The sequence below is a fragment of the Thunnus thynnus genome, chromosome 9 (assembly GCF_963924715.1).
Source record: "Thunnus thynnus chromosome 9, fThuThy2.1, whole genome shotgun sequence".
Classification (NCBI taxonomy): Eukaryota; Metazoa; Chordata; class Actinopteri; order Scombriformes; family Scombridae; genus Thunnus; species Thunnus thynnus.
The window spans coordinates 23741678-23765746 of record NC_089525.1 but is presented as its reverse complement, the minus strand read 5'-3'; the positions used below and the strand labels follow the sequence as shown (position 1 = coordinate 23765746).

At 39.0% G+C, this 24069-nt stretch overlaps 2 protein-coding genes across 3 annotated transcripts; one reads left to right on the top strand and one right to left on the bottom strand.

Annotated features, from left to right (window-relative positions):
* Positions 1-326: 326 nt before the first annotated feature.
* On the top strand, positions 327-12498 carry slc30a9 (solute carrier family 30 member 9). Of its 2 annotated transcripts, none has more exons than XM_067599787.1 (19): positions 327-443; positions 863-1012; positions 2181-2366; positions 2516-2530; positions 2649-2696; positions 2880-2979; positions 3243-3335; positions 3479-3561; positions 4089-4147; positions 4700-4767; positions 6543-6701; positions 7041-7176; positions 7273-7312; positions 7405-7476; positions 8124-8231; positions 8568-8733; positions 9240-9369; positions 10617-10730; positions 10917-12498. In XM_067599787.1, exons 2-19 carry the CDS (start codon positions 892-894, stop codon positions 10959-10961), a joined length of 1743 nt encoding a protein of 580 aa, XP_067455888.1. In that variant the 5' UTR covers positions 327-443; positions 863-891; the 3' UTR covers positions 10962-12498. The 2 variants fall into 2 exon arrangements, with proteins under 2 accessions (XP_067455888.1, XP_067455887.1); XM_067599786.1 differs by having other exon boundaries at positions 2513-2530.
* A 2337-nt stretch (positions 12499-14835) lies between these two features.
* Positions 14836-21287, bottom strand: grxcr1a (glutaredoxin and cysteine rich domain containing 1 a). The gene is made up of 4 exons (XM_067598379.1): positions 20822-21287; positions 18736-18975; positions 18565-18630; positions 14836-15149 (listed from the first exon to the last, which is right to left on the bottom strand). The coding sequence occupies exons 1-4, from the start codon at positions 21218-21220 to the stop codon at positions 14970-14972; spliced, it is 885 nt and encodes a 294-aa protein (XP_067454480.1). The 5' UTR covers positions 21221-21287; the 3' UTR covers positions 14836-14969.
* Positions 21288-24069: the final 2782 nt, after the last annotated feature.

Below are 24069 nucleotides of genomic sequence, written 5' to 3'. Positions count from 1 at the left end.
AAAGCTTGTTATATTATCCATTGTGTCAAATCTTGAAAAGTAACTAAAGCTGTGAAATAAATGTAGTGGAGCAGGAAGTGCAATATTTCCCTCAGAAATGTAGTGGAGTGGAAGTATAACATAGCGTGAAAAAGAAATACTTAAGTAAAGAGTAAAAATTATAATTAAATATAGTTCTTGAGTAAATATACTTGGTTAGTTTCCAAAACTGGCAAAAAAGAAGAAAGAAAAAAATGACCTTGCCTTGAGTTTTAATGAGTATCGCGATAACAGGTGACATGAAACTTAAACCAATTATATTCTCGCGAGAACATCAACAGCGTCGCTTCGTGTGTGTCATAGGTCACGTGTGTGTGTTTGGTTTGTAGCAGCGTTACCAACAGTCTTGTCATAGATTCTCAAAATGGAAACAGATTATGCAGAACAACCCTAACCATAGAAAGGTATGACTTTTCTGAATCACCTCATCTAGATGTACTAACTAGTCAGCTGTGGTTGTTTTTGAGTCAATTAAAATGTTATACAGCACTTGTTACTGACGGCGGCTAATAGCTTACGGTACAAGCTAGTTAGGTTAGCTAAGTTTGTGGCTCTATAGCCTCCGGGATCGGTAGCACCGTCAGTGCTATTAGCCGGCCGGCAAAGGCATTAGTTGACTAGCTGAGTGATTATTAATGACAATAATTTAGTTAGGCACCGGTGTCGGCCGTGTGGAACATCTGAGTGTGTTTGCAGCCAAATTAACGCCACTTCTTGGCTTCAGGACTCGGCGTTTAATCTGTCTGAATGGGGTGAAGTTAAGTTGTCAAGCAGGCTGCTAACATTAACAGTGACCGGGGGATTTGTCTGTGACTCCGTACAGCAAGCTCCTGCACGTCAGTACCAGTGAGGATGTTCCCCAGCCTGGCCCACAGACCCTGGCATGTCTTCTGCAGGGTCTCCTTGCAGCGCAGGGCGTCCCTGTCCCAGCGGCCCCCGAGGTTCCCCCAGCTGTGTCCCCAGCTGTGCCACGGTGAGGAGGCTCATTTCCGAGCGACCAGATGTTAGCTTCAGCATTTTCTTTCTCTTTAGTACTGGTGTTGATATGCTATGCCAGATAACCGAAAAACAATCAAACTATTGGAAGGGAGGCCTCACAATGTTTCAAGTTTGTCTTAAAACAAGTCAGGTGCCCAAATGAACATTAAAATAGGGTTTTCTTGCGATAATCACTCCTCCTGTTCATACTGGCCATTCGTTCATCATCTTTTTGTCTTCTCTCTACTGTGGTTTTGCATCTTTTGTCCTCTTGTCTTAACTTTATCTTACTTTTGTCTTACTGTTGTTATATTGCTTTCTGAGTATTCTGCTTTTGTTCTATCTGTCAAAGCAAGTAAACTCTGTTTTTAAAGGTGCTATGTAAATAAAGGTATTATTATGCACTTACAATATAATGGATGGGGGACAAAATCCACAGTCAAAGTTTATCTGAAGCTAATATGAAGCTTCAGCCGTCCAAATTAGTCAAATCAAGTAGAAATCTTTCAACGTTACAGTCTTTTTAGTGCCAAAGTTCCTCTTTTTGTTACTATACTTCCACCGCAGCTCGACAGGGAAACACTGTCTGAGGAAACACAAAGAGGGAATTTGATGCTAAAAAGACTGTAAATGTGGCAGATATCCACTTGATATGACTAACTCAGACTGCCGAAGCCTCATATAAGCTTCAGATAAACTTTTAAATGCATTTTTGTACAAAATGACTATTTGGACACACTGTGGATTTTGGCCCCAATCACTCACAGTGAAAGCACTTTTGAAGGGGATCTTTTAATAGCCAGTATGAAGAGGAGGAATGATTACAGCGAGGAAAACCTGTTTCAGTGTCCATATGGGCACCTGACTGTTGTTTAAAGACAGACTTGAATTATGAACCCATCCTTTAACACACATTTCTCCTCTGTGTCGGAAGAGGGGGCTCCTCCTCTGACAGTGAGGACAGACTGCTCATTTCGACTTTTATTTTGTTGCATTATCCATCACATCTGTTGTATTCATAATATTTTCATATTTTATATTTGAGTGCATATAATTTAGCCTTTAATTGCATTTGTTTCTTTTACCTTTGTTTTTGTATTTTGATTTATGTCGGGTGGTTACTGTGGCATTTTAATTTCCCTCTATCTCATTTTGTTGCACAGGTTGGCAAAGTGGAAGCATACATAGCTTGTGGTTCAGCCTTCCAGACTGCCGTGTTGCTTCTCTAGGGCTGGGCAAGGTGCAGTACTACTCTACCTCTGGAGACAGTAAAGATGGTCCCCCAAAATCTGCATCAGGTGATGCTCCTGTGGCAGAAAAGGTGTTGGCCGCTGCTGGAAAAGCTACAGGTAACAGATTTTTATGTTTGCCGGCTGAAGAAATGGTTCAATTGTTTGTCTGTCTTGCATTTGGCATTTTGTACACGGTTATTACCTGTTTTCCCTTTAATGCTAAAACTGTTTGTTTGTTTTTAATGGCATACCTGGAACAAAAGAAGCAGAGGACAGTTCTGGTAAGTTGAGTTTTTCTCTTTTTTGGGGGGAAAAATTCAAATCTCTCCCATTACGAGTTTTGCTTTTAAGTAACTTTTATCAACTACTAGTATCTAATTGAAACGGCTGCTTTCACAGGTTCGACAGTTAAGGGGCTGACTAAAGCTGAGACAATTCAAGTGAAAGGTAACGGTGAACAACATTTTCACACACATCACATGAAACCGATGTAGTGTAAAGTCTTGATATCTTACTCACAGAATAGTTTTCCTTTGATAGTTAATCAAGAAATGACACCAGTAGGGAATTTAGGATTTGAACTGACAATGACAACACTGTGTAATATATTTCCCTCTGCCATATGTTCAGTCCGAGCTGTCCTGAAGAAAAGGGAATATGGATCCAAGTATACTAAGAACAACTTTATTACTGCTGTGAGAGCCATGAATGAGTTCTGCCTCAAACCAAGGTAAGTCATGTGCCTTTAAAACATTCTGTGTTTTGTCTAATTTATTTAATATATACAACAACTTGTATGTTTTCAGTGCCAAAGTATTCTGTGCAGCTGGCTCAGTGCTACTGTAGCTGGCGGACCACAACCACTGCACAAATTCCTTTCAGTTAATAAGTAAACATGCTGTTGCGATTAGTTAATATAAGACTGCCTGACATCATTTAACGCAGGTGTTCATACATTTTCCTCTTCGTCTCGCCCCCCTCTCCTAATCACAGTGATCTGGAACAACTTCGAAAGATCAGAAGACGCAGCCCCCACGACGACACAGAGGCTTTCACTGTGTTTTTGCGGTCAGACGTGGAGGCCAAGTTAGTTTTACATCCCTCTGCTCGACACACAACTTTATACGTCTCCTGTTAAACTGGAGCACAAATCACATCGTTATTTTCATTGTTATGAACGCTGCTCTCTAACTTTTCTCGATCCGTTTACTTCTCTCTGTGAACATTAGAGCTCTGGATGTGTGGGGAAGTCATGAAGCTCTAGCCAGAGAGAGAAAACTCAGGAAAGAGGTGGAGAGAGAGTACCAAGAGAGTAGGTTTTTATTTTTCCTTGTCTGCATATGCATTTTTTGCATATGATTATATATTAATATATTTGATACTATGCTTTAGTTTTCATCCTAATGCACTTTTTTACTTGATTGTACTCAGAACCGAGACAAATTCACATTTTGGAGCTTGCAGAAACTCATTCATAAGCTTACGTGATTGTTTCTTAGCTGATATTAATTTGACACTGACATTTTCTTTATGTCAGTCTCTTGTAGGGCCGCAGCTAACGATTATTTTCATGTCATTCTCTTGATTAATCATTTGGTCTATAAAATATCCAAAAATTGTGAAAAATGTCTCCCAAAGCCCATGGTGATATTATGATCGATGAAGACCGAAGTAAACATAAAATATAAATATGTATTATATTATATTCATTCAAGAGGCTGGAACCTCTTCTTCTTTAGAAGAATGAAACGATTAATCGACTATCAAAATAGTTGATGATGAATTTCCTGTCGATCAACTAACCGTTGCAGCTTTAATCTCTCGTTTGTTCACCTCCAGATATTTTTCGGAATCAACAGTTGTTGAAAGAATACAAAGACTTTTGGGGAAATACTAAGGTGCGTACTTTTCTTTAATATTTTATCATTATGTCCAAAATCCTTTTTATTTGTGAAAGAAAAATCAATGTGTTTGGTCTCACCGTGCCCAAATTGCTCTTATAGCATCCAGTGGTGTTTGCGTGACCTTTGTCTCTTTTACTAAGGTCATTGAATCTATATGACAATGTCATTATCTGTTGTCATTCATGCAGTCCCCCCCTCTTTAACTGTACGATGCTGATGTTATTGTACTGCTCTGTACTTCTCTGGTATGTCATGGTATATTCTATACTCCACTGGCTTGTTTTGTCAGAGTCTCGCCTGCATGCTTCATCAGATAACTATATAAGTTCGTTAATGACAACAAGGCAGGAAATTCACACCATGTGTATATTTTGTCTACGGTCGGTTGCTAAATGACTCAATTTTACCAGAATCAATATGTGATAATCAAATATTAGCAAACCACAAGCCACTGCACTGACTGACAGATACTCTTCTTCTTTCTTTATTAACTGCTGCTAACGGCACATTGCAGACAATTCACATCTTTTTCTTTGTTTCATAAAGCCTCGATCAGGCAAGAGGACAACATTTCTGGAAGGGCCAGGAAAGGTGGTCATGGTCGCTATTTGCATGTGAGTTTTCATACTCTCGCCAGTCTCCCTTCTTGCTGCTGAATGCTTTTTGGTTTGCTTTGAAATCTTTTTTTTTTTTAATGACTTTACTGAGCTGTAGCACACACGATAGGAGGTATTGGAACTATCAGTCTGTCCTCAGCAGGGTTACTACATACAGTATGCAGGAAAATTATGAATGCAACTGTTTAGATCTTGAAAAGCTTGAAAGCAGAACCAAAATCTTGATTGGATAAAGTTTGTTGCCGTAATAGATACTACCTGTTTGTTATAAAGAAATATTTTGCACCGTAGAATTTTGACTCGTTACTGCTAGCATGCGTCATATCGACACCGACTAGTAAATTTGAATAGCATGGGAACCTTGTTCTCACATGAGCTCCAGTGGCCTATTTGATTAGGATGATTGTGTTAGAGGACATGTGCAGTCACATGAACAGCAAACTGTTTCTTTCAGACACACGAGACTCAATTACTTAAGTGAATATTGCAGGAGAGGTCCGGTCTGGGTGTAAATCTGAGTGTGATTCAGAAGCATCATAACATAAAAGGTGGAAGATCTTTGCACTGAACAGAAAATAGTTTGTCTGCTACAGCATATATATCTGCTCTGAAAATCATGTGTCCTGTGTTCTCCATGAGAAAAAAGAAAGCAAAAGGGATAAAATGTAGATTCAATATTTTTTGGTTTCATGATGGCGCCCCCTACTCTTCTATTAATTTGATAGAATAGTTTGTCATCCGTCTACATTGTGTTTGCTACCCAACACAAGCGCCACAGACTCTGAACAACAACTCACATCAGCTTTACTGCTACAGTCTCCTCCTTATCTAACTTGTGCCTCGTGTCCAAATAAACAATCACTGGGAAATGTGCAGGCTAGATAGCTAATTAGCTGCTCAGCTGCAAAATATTAAACATGTCATGTATCTGTAAACGTCACCAATCTGGTTAGATGCTGGTCTGGTCCACTACCACCGCTCACAGCACACCGTCTGCTCATGACATGTACAGTGCTGATCAAAGATTTTACACACTAAAAGTACAGTGAGGATGCTTTCATCAGTTAACTTCATACAAAGTTCAGTAAACAGAAGAAACCTAAATTTAATCAATATTTGATGTTAGTAGCTTTGCCTTTAAAACGTCATCAAGTAGCTTTGCCTTGGTACGGTTTTTCAAGGTACTTGGCAGGTCGGTTGTTCCTGCATCTTGGAGAACTTCCCGCAGTTCTTATGTGGATTTAAGTGTCTCAGTTGATTCTGTCTCTTCATGTAATCCCAGACTGACTCGATGATGTTGAGATCAGGGCTCTGTGGGGGCCAAACCGTCTGTTGCTGGACTCTTTGTTCTCCTAAAAGTTTTTGCACAGTACTGTAGCTACAGCGCAAGTTTGTTTACTTTGTCTCTTGTTCCTTACAGTGAAACACTGGCACTCTGGCAGCCCACCAGATGCCCCAAAGACCCTTTTCTAACTTTATAATAATAAAAAAAAAACAGTTTTAACTGCAAAAAGGGTTGATCAGATGTTATTTCAGTTGAACTTTTAAGTAACAAAAAATGGGATTAATTGTATGTTGTTAATTCTGTTGGCTTCAAACTATGAGAAACTTAAACATCCAGCCAAATTTGCTTTTGACATCCAGCACCAGCAACTTGATAAATCTGTAAACCACCTCAATCAGAACTACTGTTAATCATTAAATAATCTTTCCAAGATAAATTGTTACATTACCCTGTGACTGTTTCATCCACTGGTTTTCTTTGTCTGCAGCAATGGGCTGAATTTCTTTTTCAAGCTCCTGGCTTGGGTCTACACTGGATCAGCTAGCATGTTCTCCGAGGCCATCCACTCTCTGGCCGACACCTGCAATCAGGCCCTGCTTGCTCTGGGAATCAGCCAGTCAGTCCGCAACCCCGACCCCGGGCACCCGTAAGCACCACGCCTATACTATAATACAGGAAGAAAGATGATGAGAGGAAGTTGAGTCTTCCCCAAAGAATCTTAGTCCATTGCAGCACCAAAGAGTAGAAGTAAAGAGTAAAAATAGATTTATAGAAATGAATATGCAACATTGAATGCTGCCACAACACCATGACAAGACAAAAACATCAGGCAGAAGATACAGATCTACAACTTTGCTGATGTAACTTCTAATCATGTGCAAACGGTATATGTGAGAGGATCAGGGTGTACAAGTGTGTGTGTATAATATAGTAAACAATGTTCACCTAAATAGCAGCTTAAATGAAGACCTTCTGTCTTTTTCAGGTATGGCTTCTCCAACATGCGCTACATCGCCTCCCTCATCAGCGGCGTGGGCATTTTTATGATGGGAGCAGGCCTGTCCTGGTACCATGGCATTATGGGTTTGCTGCACCCAGAGCCCATTGAATCTTTGCTATGGGTGAGTGTCTGTATTTAACTCTTACCTGTAATACAAGACATAAAAAATGATAATAATGATCCATCAACTAGCTTGTTATACAATTCTCTGTTACAGGCCTACTGTATTTTGGCAGGTTCTCTGGTATCTGAAGGAGGTCGGTTACAATATCGAAATAATGCATATTGGATGACATTTTGACGTTGTGCAATTTGTACTTAAACATCTATTTCTGTTTTCTTTTCTCAGCCACATTACTTGTAGCTGTCAATGAGATAAAGAAGAGTGCCCAGCTGCAAGGAGTCTCTTTTTATGAGTACGGTATGTACAACAGAAATATTTTAGTCTATGTTTTTGTGTAGTAAATTTTTTGGAATCAATATCCCCCCCTGACATTACAATGCACCAGTAGTGATCAGCAATTTACTTACACTGTACTGCTGTTCTCCAAGCCAACAACATACCCTGTTTAGTGACTGTTTCCTACCCTTAAATAGCCACTGAGGGGCTGCTGCTGTATGATCTGTAGTGATCCGTGCTCCCAGTAAATGTCCACATTTATTATACAGTCCTTCACAGCTTATCAATGCTGTTCCAGGATTGTCCACTATGTATAAACACAAAATAATTAGGCAAAATAAACTGGTTGTAAAGTGGTGTAAACATGAATAACAAATTCAACTCTTAGAGAGAGAGAAGTGTTTCAGTGTGTGTGTTTAGATCTGGGCAGACGTGAGGTCGGGCTTGAATACACAGACCATCAGTTTAATATGGATGAAATTCACCTCTGGAGTTAAATGAAAATCAGCTGTTTTCTGTCACTGTGGACAGACAGTTTCATTCAGATGAAGTTGATTTGCACATTGTGAAGGAAATCAGACACATTTCTGACAACAAATGTAAACGTTTTCTGGTCAAATCCCAAATGTGTGTAACGTGGGTACAAACTGCTTGTTTTACACGTGCAGTGATGCAGAGTCGAGACCCCAGCACTAATGTCGTACTGCTGGAGGATGCTGCTGCTGTACTTGGAGTAATTATGGCTGCCAGCTGCATGGGGCTTACCTCACTGACAGGTAAGCAAAAATACAGACACTCATCACTGGAAAAACAAGACTAGTGATGTGTCCCAGTCCCTGTACTACATACTAACGGTGTATCCATCAGTCTGTAGTTACATTAGCACTTGTTCCAAGTCATGGAGTTATAAAGTTCAGATTTTTATTGCTTCATTATGTGATCTTCTTCATCTCTACTATGATTTATTATTCTTCTGTTCATATGCCAAATGACAAATTGATAAGCAACTGCCTGTCTTGTAAACTTTGGCAATGAGCCAAATGTAAAACTATCCTTTTTATATTTTTAAAATTTCAGTTTCTTTTCTTCTGTCCGTCTCTGTGTTGTCCCAGGTAACCCGTACTATGACAGTCTGGGCTCCCTGGGCGTGGGCACGTTGCTGGGCACCGTCTCAGCCTTCCTCATTTACACAAACACAGAGGCCCTGCTGGGACGCTCTATACAGGCTGAACGTGTTCAGAAGCTCACAGAGTTCCTGGAGAGCGACCCTGCTGTAAGGTCAGCGAACGCACAGACACGCACGTTCACAAGCGTACGCCTACGTGGCCGTTAAAACGTGAACCAGGTCTCGATGTGAGGTCTGTAATCATTCACGTTAAGCCAAATAATCAGAATCCACCACCGAGTGAGCAAGACCATGTGGTCTGATGGAGACTTTATGGGTTCACTAATGTTAATGGACAACATTCAGGCTTATAAACAGACCATGTGGTATTTATTGGTCTTTACATGAACCTTTCTTTATGGCCAGCTGTACACAGAGCAAAGTATTGTGAAAACATGGAAGTGTGAGTAAGAAACCCTGCTTTAATAAACTAAAATTGTAGGTATTGTAACCTCTTTCATTGTACATTTTATTCTTCACAAGTTTTATCAACACAAACTTCTGTCATTCTTAACTTTTTTTTAGCAGAAATCAACTGTCTCTATAAGTTCAAGTTGGATAATTTTTCTACCTGCCTGTCCTGGAGATTCCCTGATATGCTTTGTCTTATTCTGTGCAGGGCCATCCATGACGTGAAGGCCACCGATTTGGGTCTGAGTAAAGTGCGCTTCAAGGCTGAAGTTGACTTCGATGGTCGAGTGGTGACACGGTCTTATCTGGAAAAACAAGACATTGACCAAATTCTCAATGTAAGTTTTTTTCTTCTACTTTGGTATTAATATTTTATACACCGTCAAAAACAGCACTTTTCTTTATCTCTTTAATATTACCACATGATTTAAATATTACATCTGTACTATTTACTGTGACTGTGTGTGTACGGCAGCCAATAAATATCTTTAATAAGGATTTGAACTACATTATGTATCTTTCTGACAGCTTTTTTTGCTGTCAACTCATTGCTAAAGACATGAACAATAATGCCAAACCAAAGTCAGTGTCATTAAAGGATAATTGCAGTTTTTATTTTTCTTGTTTATGTCATCATGACAGTTGTATGTTGAGAGTGAACAAAATGTCATAATTTACCTATAAATATTACTTTTGACCATATAGATTTTTATGATTGAAGGAAGCACTGCTGCACAACAGTACTCATTGTAGTTAACACAGTATCTTGTAATAACTTAAACTTACTGTTATCTTCTCATTTTAGGTATAGTAATTATTTAAAGGGTTGGTTCACAATTTTTAAGTCTTAAAAATCAATCAAATCAATCATTAGGTGCTTGTATGAAGATTGAAACAGGTTTTGCTTGCTGTAATTATTCCTCTTGTTTATAATGGACATTTAAAGATCCTAATGTGTGTATAATGTGAGTGATGGGGGGCAAAATCCACAGTCCTTATTTTAGAACATATTCCAGCTCAACAAGGAAACACTGTCCATGGAAACAAAAAGAGGGAATTATTACTAAAAAGACTTTGTTTGACTAACTCCGACTCATATCATCTTCAGATAAACTCATGAATCCATTTTTGCGCAAAACAAGGACTGTGGATTTTGTCCCCCATCACATTCAGAGAGAATTAGGAAGTGATCTTCTGCTGGTCAGTATGAACAGCAGGAATGATTACATCAAGTAAAACCTGTTTCAATGTTCATATTTACACCTGACTTTTGTTTTAAGGCAGACTTGAAAAATCGTGATTCTATCTTTAAAGTAAGGCACAGGCATGTTTTGTTGAAATCTATGCTACTCTTAAGAGCAGCCGCATTTAAAACATTCATGGATTTTTGTGTAATGCATCATCGTTATCATCATTACATCACTTTTTTCCAATCGAGGCCTGCTCACTTCAAACCAATAACCACATTAAAAAAAACACAAATACAGAAATCTCTCATGTGAAATAACCTGAACTGTTGCATCCAGATGGCTGAGATATATTTTTTTACTGATAAAGCTCGGTGTGCGCTTTCTTGTCTCTGCAGGACATTCAGCAGGTGAAGACCCCCGAGGAGCTGGAGAACTTTATGCTGAAACATGGAGAGAACATCATTGACACCCTGGGGGCTGAGGTGGACCGCTTGGAGAAAGAACTCAAGGTATTAAAACATCAAAATAGACCCTTTCTACTTTCTAGTCGTCCAGCTGTCACCACACTACAGCTGAAACTGAAACTGTCTTTTTTTTTAGTACTTCAGTCTGTTTTTCTTGTGTTTATTTATCATAAAGAATTTTATAAGCAGGGATTTGTATTTCAACCCTGTTGTTTTTTTTTTCTGCCACAGCAACGTAACCCAGAGGTTCGTCATGTGGACTTGGAGATACTATAATACCCGCTGGGTCTCTGCTGAAGGGAACACCCGGCTGTGACAAGTCTACAAGAAGAAAAGGTGAAAGGATGGCCAAGCCTGCCTCCGCTATCTGCCTCCCATTCTGACCACCACAAAACAAACCTCCGTCTCTACCCGAGTCATCAAGTCTTATTGTAGAATAGCCCAAATCCATATACAAGGACAATGTTGGGGCAATATTTGTGCTTTGTTTGAGTTGCTTGAACTTCGTCGTGAATTAGTGGTACCGAGACTTCACACTTTAATGTGAGTTTCTGGTAAAAAAAAGACTGTCATTAATCCTTGAATTTCAAGTTCAATCCTGTTGCAGTTCAAACACAGGTATGACAGTTTAGTCTGGTTTTTGGCTTGTATTCATTCCTCCATGTGTTTGGGTTTGGTTGAAATTATGACTCTTTCAAAAAATCAAAAACAGGACCAGTATCAGTTGACAGACTTGTACTTAACTTTAATGTTATGCTTGAACCACAGTGATAGTGTTTCCTTCATTAGTACAAAGGAAACCTGAGAACTACATATTCAAACAAGACTTATTTAATTGCTAGAAAATATATTCGTTTTTCTTTCTTTTAATGTAAAAACTGAGGAACTGAAGATGGTACAACGCCGCTAAAGAAGACAGAATTTGTGATGAATAGATTTTTATTGAGAATATTGGAAAAATATGCAAAAATATGTTAAGACTTTTCATTTGATTTATAAGATAGAGTGAACTTATGTTGAAGAGAGTAGTACTTAATGAGCATCAGCTTATGCAAAAGCATAATAGAAAACAGGTTGTTACAACATTAACAAATGTATTAATTAACCATTTATTAGGGATGTTAATCTTTACAGAAGGTTAAATGATAAAACACCGTTCCAAGCCAAGACATGACATTGTAGGCAGTGGCATCTCTCTCTTTGCCGGCTCCAAAATTTCTTTTTACTCTCAAATTTTAGGTTTAGTAACTTAATCTCGTGAGGTTGGCAGCTGACTGCCAACAGATGACTGATTGTACTGTTCCAAAGATGAAACACTGGGGAGGGATGAAAATGTCCTCGCCCCTTTTCCCACCCAGTGTGAATAAGTTCTCCGTGATGACACAGTGCGTCAGACGAATGGACGAGCTCTGTATCGTTCAGGTTTCATCTAGTGTTAATGGCCGTAAACATGGAAATGTCGTTGTTTTAATAACTCAAAATGTAACCCCGTGTACAGTATGTGTACCAATTATCAAGATCTCCTACTATAAAACATACATCGACTGTGTTTTTACTTTGAACTCTGTATTTACTGTCACAGCACACAGTTACAGCTGCAGCATGGGACACACCTGCTCGCTAACCAAGTTAACCTTCTTATTCTGCTTCAGGAGGTGGGTGGGCCAGATTAATTTCATCTGTGTTGGGAGGGTGAATATATATATTTTTGAAGGTGTTAATAGTGTAATATTTCCCTTTGGTTATTATGATGTTGCCACTGCTGAAGGAGTTGGAATAAATTTGAAATAATTTATTAAATTATTTTGCTTTCCTTTTCTGTCATGGATGTGGATTTCTTTCCTTTGTTCATGTTATGTGACAGCACTGCTTTATATATATATGTATATTATATATGCTTTATATCATACACAGTATATATTATGTGATTACATTATTATGGAAGACATTATTGGCTGGTCTCATCACCTTCATAACATGTTATAGTATTTTGAAATACCTTTACGCACATTACGCACATAAACGCATCTGAACAGTGAAGAGGTGAATTTTCCAGCCTTGGTGTCGGAGAGGAGGCCTGTTTCCTGTTTAAAGCTCAGATGGTTGACTGGAATGTAAACCCAAGTCCATTAGATGGTGCAGTTGTAGGGATGAGAGAGAGAAGGAAAGGAGGGAGGGGGGGGCACTAGCCTGTGCGCTGACGTCAATAAAAACAGTCATTTCCAACCAGTCTGCGCATTGACCGACCATTCAAAACATTACGCACAGCATCGCGGCTGGACCACACTAGACTACTCGACTGAAATAATTTTTCGCCAAGCCCGGAGAGCGGGGAGAAAATGCGGACAAACTCCATTGCAGGTTTTTGACCATTGAATGTTGTCTTCACATTTTGGGTGTTGCGCGCATATCAGTGTCATGTCTCGTCATGCCATTCCCAAGTCAGTTGTGCCAGTGCCACTGCCCATCTTGTTTCCTTTCATGTCTCCCCTCCTCAGGTAAAGGTTCGCTTGTGTGCACGTTGATTAAAAAAAAAAAAAAAAACAACAACAACCAGATCATCTGTCTGATTTGGCTTTTTATTATAAAGAAAACATGCGTCGAGGCGCGCCTGTCACGTCTGGAGATCAACCAAACACATCTTCAATCCTTCCGCAGCCTTCTGCACATCACATCGTTGTTTTCACGATCATTAATCGGTTTGTTTGTTAGAGCGACTTTAAGAAATGTGGCGTTTTTTGTTGTATTTTTCGATGCATCCTTTTTTTTTTCCTCCAATATTTTCGTCTCCAGGAGCCCACAGATGGGGGCGCAGTAAACCTGCACAGTTGGGCTCTCAGATTTTCATGCAACCTCCCCTCCATCATCACAAGCCTGTGGTTGCAAAACCCCCAAACCCCATTACTCTTCGTTGTGCTATTGAATTGAAGAAAGGAGATTCTGTGCAGCAATGTAATCACCTCCCATTGCCCATACATGACCTAACCTCATCAACCTTTTTTGCGTTTATACGCCTCGTGTGTGTGTGTTGGTGTGTTTGTGTATGTGTGTGTGTGTTGGTGTGTTGGTGTGTTTGTGTATGTGTGTGTGTCTCCCCCCGTCCCCCGCCCTCCCTCCCTCCCTACAATAATAATCGATTTGGTTGCTGTTTCAATAGGTGCAGGGACATCTAGAACAATCCAGGTAGTGTACGATGGCAGGAGAAGTCTTCATGGCGGATGAGCATCATCACCATCATCATCATCATCATCGTTACCGTGCTCTACGCTTTTAGCCTCTTTACAGTGCTGCCTTGTCTAATCATGTTCAAGCAGCATTGTACAGGGCTATGACAGCATAGAGAGCTGTGCTGCTGCTGTTGCTGCTCTGCTGTGCCGCTGCGTTTCCCTGACCTCTTGGATGGCAGCCAAATGACATCATCCGTTAAAAACACAAAACGGCGAGGATTGCATGTCATCTGGATGGATGGTTGGCTTGACAGTGCGATAGTGGTGTGTCTTAATTTTCATGCTGGAATTGTCAAAAACTAAAATACATAAGGGTTAAAGACAGCTGGAACATATTAAGTTCCTCTTGAGTTTAATTATTCAATGCAAACCTAAATCCTTAAGCAGCCGATACATTATTGAACCAGTAAGTAAGATTGCATTGTACTGCTTCAGGATATGTTGTTGTGTATGTATGTATGCTGAGACATTATATAAAGTACTATTAAAAAGGTTAAAGTCTGATTTCCTTGATTTATTTGGATTTAGGTATAATGTTTGATGCTCCACTGTGAGTAAAGGTTTAGTTTCATGCCTTCCGCTGGCTGCAAATTGAGCCCTCGACTTTCCCTCTCTGTCCTCCGTGTCCGTTATCTTTAACTCTGTCTGATATGGGAATAGTAATGAGAGCACTGTTGACGAAGGATCCTCCTCACTAATTAAGTAACAAGCTTAAGTTGACCAGAGGTGAGACTAGTTTACAGCTCCTCACTGGACAGTTTGTTTTCTGATAAGACTTTTGCAGTTAACTAACAGGAGAAGCCTGATGAACGCATTTGCAACAAAACATTCATATAATAAATGACAAAGATACATAGAAATATAATCATTGCAACAATACCAAATCCACAAATTCACAGATTTTATTACAAATGCATATTTTTTTACTAATTAATGGCCATGGAAGAAGAGTCCTGCTGTGTCATTTCACTTCCTGTTTTGCAGTCCAGTTCAGGGCCCTGTGTTGGGTCCTGGAGGAGGAAGGAAGGAAGGATGTTGGGTCAGGCACTTAACATCCTCACTCACTGCAGCTTACACACGGCTGCAGGCCGTTCTCGTTGCAGGAAGTGCACTTTAGGGCTTTGAAGGAATCCGTGAAGCAGTTGCGGTACACGGACATCTTGCTGCCATGGCACATCAGGCACGGGATGAAGGCAAAGCCCCCACAGGTCTGGCACGTTTGGGGCTGCTGTACCCTCTAGAGAAGAGATTCACAACCCAGATTAGATATCCAACATCTAAAAGAATTACATGTATAGCACAAATTACTGCTGGTTTTCCTTCTCTTCCCACATTTTTGGAGATACAAGGTTTTAAATCAGCTGGATTTGGTGCAAATAACTTAAAACTTTAAAGTAGTGGTCATTTTGGGAAATACACTTACTTTTGTATGTGTACATGTTTGTACAGTGAATACGAAACTACAGCAGCACCTGGTTAGCTTAGCTTAGCAGAGCAACAGAAGACATGGTGAAACAGCTAACCTGGCTCTGTCCAAAAGTAAAAAAATTGCCAAACAGCACCTCTAAATTCACTACATATATATCTGGTTTGTTTAATGCTACAAGAACAGAGGTGTAAAAATGACACGTTTTGGTTTTGACAGGGGTAATGTGCAGGACTACTTCTTGGCTGGGTGCAATGACTTGGTGTCTTATCTTTGTGATGTTGCCAGGCAACCAGTGAGACTCCAGCAGGTCACTGCAGCCAGCCAAGAAATAATGTGCTACTTATGCTACCTTCCCTTCATATCATAAAGGTCCGTAATTATGAGCAAAACTATTCATGTCATTCTCTTAGTTGTAATTCCAAGCCGGGAATATTTGGAATTTCATACAGCAAAAATATCTCCCACTTGGTGAGAGGAACTGAAAGAAAGAAGCAAAATGGCTGCAAAGCCTTAATTATTGATAGTTTCATCTAAATAAACTCCAATATCAACACTAATACAATCAATTTAGCTGATTTAAAAGGAGCTATACACCATTGATTTGTATCTGGTTTCATGTGTTAACGAACTGCTCCAAACATGTGGTGAACACAACATTGTGTGAATGCAGCAATAAAAGTAACTCCTTGTTGTCTATAAAGCCACAAGTAAGTAAATAAAGATTATTTATAAAGCACCTTTCACAGACACCAATCACAAAGTGCTTCACAGTCAAAGTAGGCTAAATAAAACAAATCAACAGATACAACACACATGAGAAAAACAGGCATAAAACACAATGGTTGGGGGGTTGAGGAAGATGTCGTGTAATAAAGTGGGTGTGTGTCATGTAGGTCTACAGGACTGCAGAGACTGCAGATAGACCCTTCTGTACTGCGCAGTCACAACAAATTGGAGGTATGTGGATGTCCACACAAAGCCTACTCATACACCCTCTGATGACAAATTTTACATCACACAGACCCTAGCGGACCCTCATGTACTCGCTGACGTGGAAAATATCATTTCAGCTAAGACTCTGGTTAGAGGACCTAAGAGCTCGGCTCGTGGTGTGGGGGTGTTGAAGGTCCACAATATATGTGGAGCCTAGCCATGCAGGGATTTTAAAATTAATTCTAAAATGAAAGGGGAGCCAATGCAGTGAGATTAAAATAGATGTAATGTGTGACCACCTGTTGGATCATGTTAAAAGCCTAGTAGCAGCATTTTGGATGGTTTGTAAATGGTGTAAAGAAGATATATTTAGGCAGGTATAAAGAGGATTACAGTAGTCTAGACGTGATGAGATAAAGGCATGTATTAGCATCTCCGTTACAGCTTTTGACACAACAGACTTGAATTTAGCTATGTCTCTTAAGTGAAAGAAACATGATTAAGTCAGCATCCTAATATAAGCATCAAAACTCATAAATTGGTCAAAAATCACACCACGATTATGCAGACTAGACCGAGAAGATGAGGACAAGGCACCAAGGTTCTGCGTGATCACTGAGTGAAGGTTAACAGAAACAATAATCCAGTTCCTAATTGCATTTAAATGGTTGTTCAATACAGACAGTCTATCAAGCTCATCAGGTTTGAAGGAAAAGTATAACTGGATGTCATCAGTGTACAAATGATGATGAGATGTTGCTGAAACTACTGATAATCTGTCCTACCGGACGCATGTATATGGAGAATAAAATAGGCCCCAGGATCGATCCCTGGGGGATGCCACATGACAAAGAAGCAGTGTCTGACACAAATTCACCTACAGAGACTGACAAAGTCCTAACAGTGAGAACCACTCCAATGTGGTCCCAGAAATGCTCACCAGGTGTTTTAGCCTGTGGATAATGTGTGGTGGTCAACAGTATCGAATGCTATGCCTAAGTCCAGTAAAATCAAAATCGACCAAATCTAACAATTATTTTCATTATCAATAAACCTGATGATTATTTTTCAGACTTTAGATAGATCCTGTAGTCTATGCAGTGTCACAAATCAGGGCAAAAATGCCCATCGCAACCTTAGACCCCAAGATGACATCTTCAGTAGTCCAAAGATATTCAGTATATACAATATACACATATTGTATATGTAAATATACGTACTGTATGATATATTGCAAAGAGAAGTAACAAATCCTCTCATTTGAGAGGCTGGAACATGTGAATGTTTCACAATTTTTGCTTGGAAAATGACTGAAAAGATTAATAATTTTTTATGATTATCAAAATAGTTGCTGATTTTTTTTCTATCGATGGACTAATACAATACTCAACTAATCTTTTCAGCTCTCATCTTTGCACTGGTTTTGTGCACAGATTAAACAAACAAGCTATAAGATATATAGTCAGCTTTTTTTTTTAGCTTTCAACAGAGGCAGACAAGCTTAGTGTCTCAGTGGTTTCAATATTCTCCTCCAAGTGTATTTCCCAAAATGTTGTATTATTGCTTTAATCACAACTGTGAATTTTTTGGAAGGCATCACTCTGCAGATATAGCTAAACACACAATCAAGCCATGTTACTGGCCTGTTCTGGACTGATTAGTGCAAGCGTGACCTTTGAGAGCTGCATATTTTTTTTAACAGCCTGCGGTGAGTGGAATACATGATTCAAATGTCATCACACTGCTTTGCATTCGCTTATGAAGCTTTTTGTTGGGTTTAAATTCCAATATCTGAGGCCTGAGTAAAGGCCAGTGCATGTGTGACTGACGTATCTGTAGCTTAACAGACACAGAAACAGTTTACACAATCAGGTTTTGTACCACAGAGTGATGTGCTCTGCGTTGGTGTGTGTGAACAAATGTGTTGAAAGCAGAATCAATAACAGGCCCTCCATTATTGATGGTCATTTATTGATGTGCATGCATGTTTTACTTTTCAGTGTGCTGATGTTTTATTGATGACATGACTAGTGAGGGGAAATGACTGCTCCTATTTGCACTGTGTTCATCTTAATGGCTTTGGACAAACACAAAGCGTTAATTTATTATGACTTTATAATCACCTTATGCACATATAATATTGCTCACTAGATCCAACGGGAGTCGTGTGAATAATTTAACATCATGTGTATCAAATCAAGCGGTTCGCTCACCCTGATTCACAGGAAAATCATCTATTTGATCACCATCAATTATTCATGATTCCAATGAAAACACTGTGAAAACCAACCTCAATTTTTGTCAGTAGATCTTGAAGCTCTCCTGATTCATTCATGTCTAGTATTTTCTCAGCACCCTGCAAAACAAGTTAATGCCAAAATTCAGTATTTAATGAGCTCTCTGTGTATTTCTGAAAGATATCATGGTCAGATATCATTAGAGAGGAGTAATAAGAACTAACCCCAAGGTAGTGTCCGTCTATGAACACAACAGGTAATGAAGGAGGTTCTCCCACACGTTTGCACCGCTCCTCCAGCTCCTTCCCGTACTCACAGTCCAGAGCGATGTTCTTCTCCATAAACTTCACCCTGTGGTTCTGGAAGATCTTCCGGACCAGCTCGCAGCGCTCAAAGGTGGTCCTCACCACACGGAAACCTGTAGTGTAGATCACTATCCGCCCAAACTCAAGAGATAACTCCATCTACGGGGGAACCGAAATCCATAAATTAGTTATATGTTTACATTTGCGTTTTTTGTTATACACAAGGTTCACATTAATTATTCAGAGATCAATTCATGCCTCCCAGCAACAATATGCTGTAGATTATGATGATGTCTGGTACCGCTTTAAGTAAGCTACCCTTTATAAAGGGTTTATAAGTCAAAACTAATGCCTTTATTTATGGTTAATACATAATTTAGTTATGCCTTACAGATCAGTTATAAGCCATTAATGAGTACCACGTTTGGGTTGCCAGGTTGTAAAAAATCCTTCTGACTGATTAGACTGTATGACTACTTACTTACTAGTTTTGAAACATTTACTAATGATTAGTAACATTTATAAGTGTATTACTACCAAATAGAAAAGAAAAACACCAGCTCCTTTTTTCCACCACTTGGCAACCCAAATGTTTTATTAATGGTTTAAATAACTGATGTATAAATTATTAGTGAAGGATTTATAAACCATTAATAAAGCCATAGGTTATGACTTATGATGCCTTTACAAGGGATGCTTTAGTAGAAAGTAGTACAAAATGTTTCAACAATTTTACTACAAGTCTTGTATTATTTGCTCAACTTTCAAGAATGTCCTAAAACATCCTATAGATTTTTATATTTTTGAATATCTTCAATCTTCCCTCCAGGGGTCCTTGGTTTCCATTTATCTCAACAGAGACTCACAGAGACTTAAAGTCCCCCTTCACTCAAAAATTTGTTTTTCTTCTTGTTCTCTCAGTTGGATGTTTGAGCTTCACTGCGCAGAATGATGTATGTGACACTAGAAGGCTGTTTTCACATTCATCTGCTGAAGGAAGAAGGTTTCTTTGTGCTCACTGAAAACTTTAAATTAGTTTAAGGTGTATGACATCACAACTAGTTTTGAGCCAATCACGGTCCGGTATGAAACTTACACGAGTGTCATTTGGAAACTCGAAGGCTCAAGAGACGTCTTGTGTCCAACAGTTAAACTATTGTAACTAAAATTATTTTCTCATTCATAGATTCAGAACTTATCAATGAAGGAAAAATAGTAGATGTAATTTTAAGAACTTTTAACTATTTTATTAAGAATTTGAACTACTTATAAAGTTAAATTCTTATCATTAAATTTAAATATCATTACAATACATATATGCTGAATACATATGATTTAAATAAAGATACATGTTCATCGTGATGAAATACCTCAAGTAGGTGAGTCAAAAACACTAAAAAACGTAAGAAGCTATGGCATGCTTTGGAAAACAATTGGTGATAATGTAAAGTGTTTGTGATTCTTAAACTGATAAAATGTATAGAAACACCAGACTTTTCCTTTTGGACCAGACCAGACCTCTTCACCTCATTTAAACCTCAACCTAAAAGAAAGATTATCTCAGGTAATCGTGACAAGAAGCTTTATCTCGACAGTGACGCTGTTCGTTCACGTCATACCACATTGCAGAGAAATGGTTTCATCTATATGACCTTCTGTATCACGTTTGCATTGACACACAGGCAAAGAGTTACCTAAGAATAACAAATAGATCTTTTTGCAGGGATACTAGAAAGCGAAGTGCTGAGAATTCATTAACCTGATTAGTTTCTCTTGAAACACTTAACGAAATGCATCATTAAACTTTAATTGCTCTGTGACCTTGTCCCCTATTGTTAGCTTTTATCCCAGTCATGTCGCTTCTACATGTAACTAGACTTTAGTCAGAGGACAAAGACACTGATGGGAACTAGAGTTAAACCATTTCAAACAATAATAATATCATATCATTAAACTGATTATATTAAACAATAAGATAAAAGCAGGTCCTGATAAATGTACTTACACTGTTGGAATCGGGAAGGTTTTCAAACAGGGTCTGACCTGCGCTGACTTTGTGTTTGACCCCCCTCACAGTCCCATTTTTACTGAGTATGTTGACCCTCTTGGTGGTGAATGTCCAGTCCTTGGTGGCCCCTGCGTACATGAGCAGTTCATCAGGTTCACTCTCACTGTCATCCAGCTCAGAGCCCAGGTACAGGTGTCCGTGTGCATCTCCACTTGTAGAGGGAGTACTGGCCCGTTCAGCGTCAGAGCTGCTGGTACAGTCTGAATCCAGGGAGTCTGAGGGCCCCTCATCTTTGAACATCTCCTTTAGCACCCGGCCGCTGTTCCCTGAAGCCACGCGGAACCTCACCCGCTTCTGTGGCTTTTCCTGTTCTGCCGTCAGCATTGTCCCCTCCATTGCAAACCCTCTGCCACATTACATGGTCCACAAGCCTGTAGTGTAACTCCTTCCTTCTCATTCGGAGGTCAACATGCAGCTCAGACACTCTATTTTGTTTCCCATGGATTACTACCACGTTTAATCCTCACAGTGTGAACCGATCTAAAAATGACCGAGAGCCTAAGCTGTCTTACAGTCAGACTCACACAGCCATTAAATAATACATGCATTTCTACCATGGCAACCCAGCAAGCTAACCTCAAGTAAAATGATAGTTGTCTGTGAATTATTCATCACAGTTTACACAGTTCTTTTTTTTTTAACCAAAGCTTTGACAGAAGACTTTTAATGGCCTGACTTCATGTGCTTTAATCAAACAAACATTTCTCCCAACATTTCTGAGATAACAACCAACACCATGAGGCAAAAACAACTTCTTTGTGAAGTACATTTCAAGATTCATAACATTTATGATGGTACTTCTACAATCTATTAGTGTAGATGGGGTTTTTGTTGTTCATTTAAAACACTGATAATGATAACACACATAAACTTAGCCACCTTACATAATTTTTTTGCTACTTTCTATGTACTGTATATGTAAAAGTATGTTATATACTGTTTACTGAGTTTATTTGAACATACCAAGATCTTTTATTGGACTGGTTTTCATGCACCAGTACACATTAATTGTTTTAGGATTTTATTTTGATGCGTTCATGTTTTGTTGTTGCTATTTCTTTCTTTCACTATATTTTTTAAAATTGAAATGACAAATAAATTTAAATCTGAATATTGAAATTAAATGAAATAATTTAGCAAATTGCTTAAATTTAAAGGAATAGATCAACATTTTGGGAAATACGCTTACTTGTTTTCTTGCAGAGATTTAGAAGATCAACACCACTCTCAATATGAGAGTGGTGTTGATCTTCTCATCTAGCTCTTGGCAAGAGAGAAAATGCTAAACTCAAAATTTTACCCAGTATGGGTCAACATATCACCAACACAACACTGGGCTAATGTTACCTACAAAGACACTCAAGACAAGGGGTCGTTTTGACCCAGTTTTAGTGTTACTTTTTATTTTACTGTTGGGTTATTTACCCAAACTAAAGCTTTATAATCTACTCAACTCTTTTTAAACCTAAAATTTCCCAGTTTGTTATTAAATGTTAATAACTTGTGTATCTTTTGAGTGTCATAGGCACATTGTTTTGTATGAGAAAAATTTGTGATAGTTTTTAGTGAAAGCTTGTTGTGTGGGTCAAAATAACAGATTGCTACTGAGTAAAGTTAACCCACCCAGTGTTGCATTGGCGCTATATTGACCCAAACTGGGTAAAAATTGAACCCAGTGATTTTTAGTGTGTACTGGTGCCCCTAAAGCCTCATATATATATTGCAGTGTACTCAGAAATAAATGTACTATGATATCTCCACATGAATGCATGACGTAAGTGGATATTCCTTGACTGTTTGCTGTGTTACAATTGGGAGTGCAGGTGTTCACCGGGCGCCCTAACAGAGCAGAACCATATAATGTGTCACAGTGACACGATGCAGCAGCGTGTCCGCAGAGACGCCTCGGCCAGTTTTTTTGTGTCACAGGTGATGAAGCGGCTCCCCGGAGATGTAACACGTCAGCTTAGAGTGGTGACAGTGCCACTCTGTTTGAGTACTGCAGCTTGGCCCCTGAGGTAAGAGCTGCACGCACACACACGCACGCACACACATACACGGTGTAATGTGTAATGTGTCAAACTAAGATTTAGTGACATCATGAGGTTGTGGTATTATGAGTCTGGCTGTGGTTCCAAGTCTTATTGATCCAAAGTGACTCTAATTCTCCCTCAAACTGTCTTTTATTATAAGGTCATTACAACAGCTATTAAAATACAGCCTGCAAAGGCTCATTGTACACTCCATCAAAAAGTAATCAACTCAGCATGCAATATGAAAACTGTCCTGGTGCTACAACCCAATATTTACTCTCATAAAGTGCAATAATATCATATCATTCTCATAAATTTCACACTGTGCAATAATCACATCTATTTATGTGCAATATTTCATAATACTCCGGTGTATACGACACCTTTTTCATGATACACTTTACTGTTTTATATACATATTTATTTATTTATTTTAGGACTTGTGTTGTGTGGTTGTGTGAAACTATGTTGTAATTTGTTTTTAATGCACTAACCAGGAGTAGCACTCTTAATTTCCTTGTATTTACAATACAATGGCAATAAAGGCTTTCTATTATATTCTATTTCTATTCTATATAACTGCTGTTAATAGCCAGCATTAAATCCCATTAGGGTGTCTAGACTTTAAAATTACTGCCAGAGGGTGGCTAAATCATCTTTTAAATCTTGTTTAAGAGCTTCTTCTTTTTATCGAGCTGCTTTTCCTAAAAAATGATCTTTAATTGTCCTTGACTCATGGAGATCTTCCTCTGTGTCTGTGCGATTTTGTCAGTACTCCTCTCACTGGTTTGAAGGAGGCAGGGTACATTTGGGAACAGTGATGTCATGTACTTTCCTGGGCCAATCAGAGTTTAGCAACACGTGGATAAGAATCTGTTGTCAGCTGTTTGGCTGTTTGCTTATGCTGTTAGGACGCTCAGTCAAATCTGATTAAACCACACCCACACTGGCCTCAGTCCTCTGAATGTTAAACTTTACATCCTCAATAAATGAGGATGTAAATAAGGAAGTTTTACCCAAATTTTAACATTTATTGTTGATTATTTAGTCATGAATGTTTACTGGCAAAGAGAAACATTTATGTTTTCAGGGTCTTTAAGTTTCCTTTTACCCCTCACTATATTTAACCTTTCTTTTCCTTGGAAACACCAA

What these genes read in the sequence shown, in the direction of transcription:
- slc30a9 (XM_067599786.1), top strand. Translation starts at nt 892, where the DNA reads ATGTTCCCCAGCCTGGCCCACAGACCCTGGCATGTCTTCTGCAGGGTC. An exon ending in GAGTTCTGCCTCAAACCAAG is followed by an intron (nt 2,980 to 3,242) that starts GTAAGTCATGTG and finishes TCCTAATCACAG; the next exon opens with TGATCTGGAACAACTTCGAA. An exon ending in CCATTGAATCTTTGCTATGG is followed by an intron (nt 7,177 to 7,272) that starts GTGAGTGTCTGT and finishes TCTCTGTTACAG; the next exon opens with GCCTACTGTATTTTGGCAGG.
- grxcr1a (XM_067598379.1), bottom strand. Translation starts at nt 21,220, where the DNA reads ATGGAGGGGACAATGCTGACGGCAGAACAGGAAAAGCCACAGAAGCGG. An exon ending in TAGACGGACACTACCTTGGG is followed by an intron (nt 18,631 to 18,735) that starts GTTAGTTCTTAT and finishes CTTGTTTTGCAG; the next exon opens with GGTGCTGAGAAAATACTAGA. An exon ending in ATCTACTGACAAAAATTGAG is followed by an intron (nt 15,150 to 18,564) that starts GTTGGTTTTCAC and finishes TCTCTTCTCTAG; the next exon opens with AGGGTACAGCAGCCCCAAAC.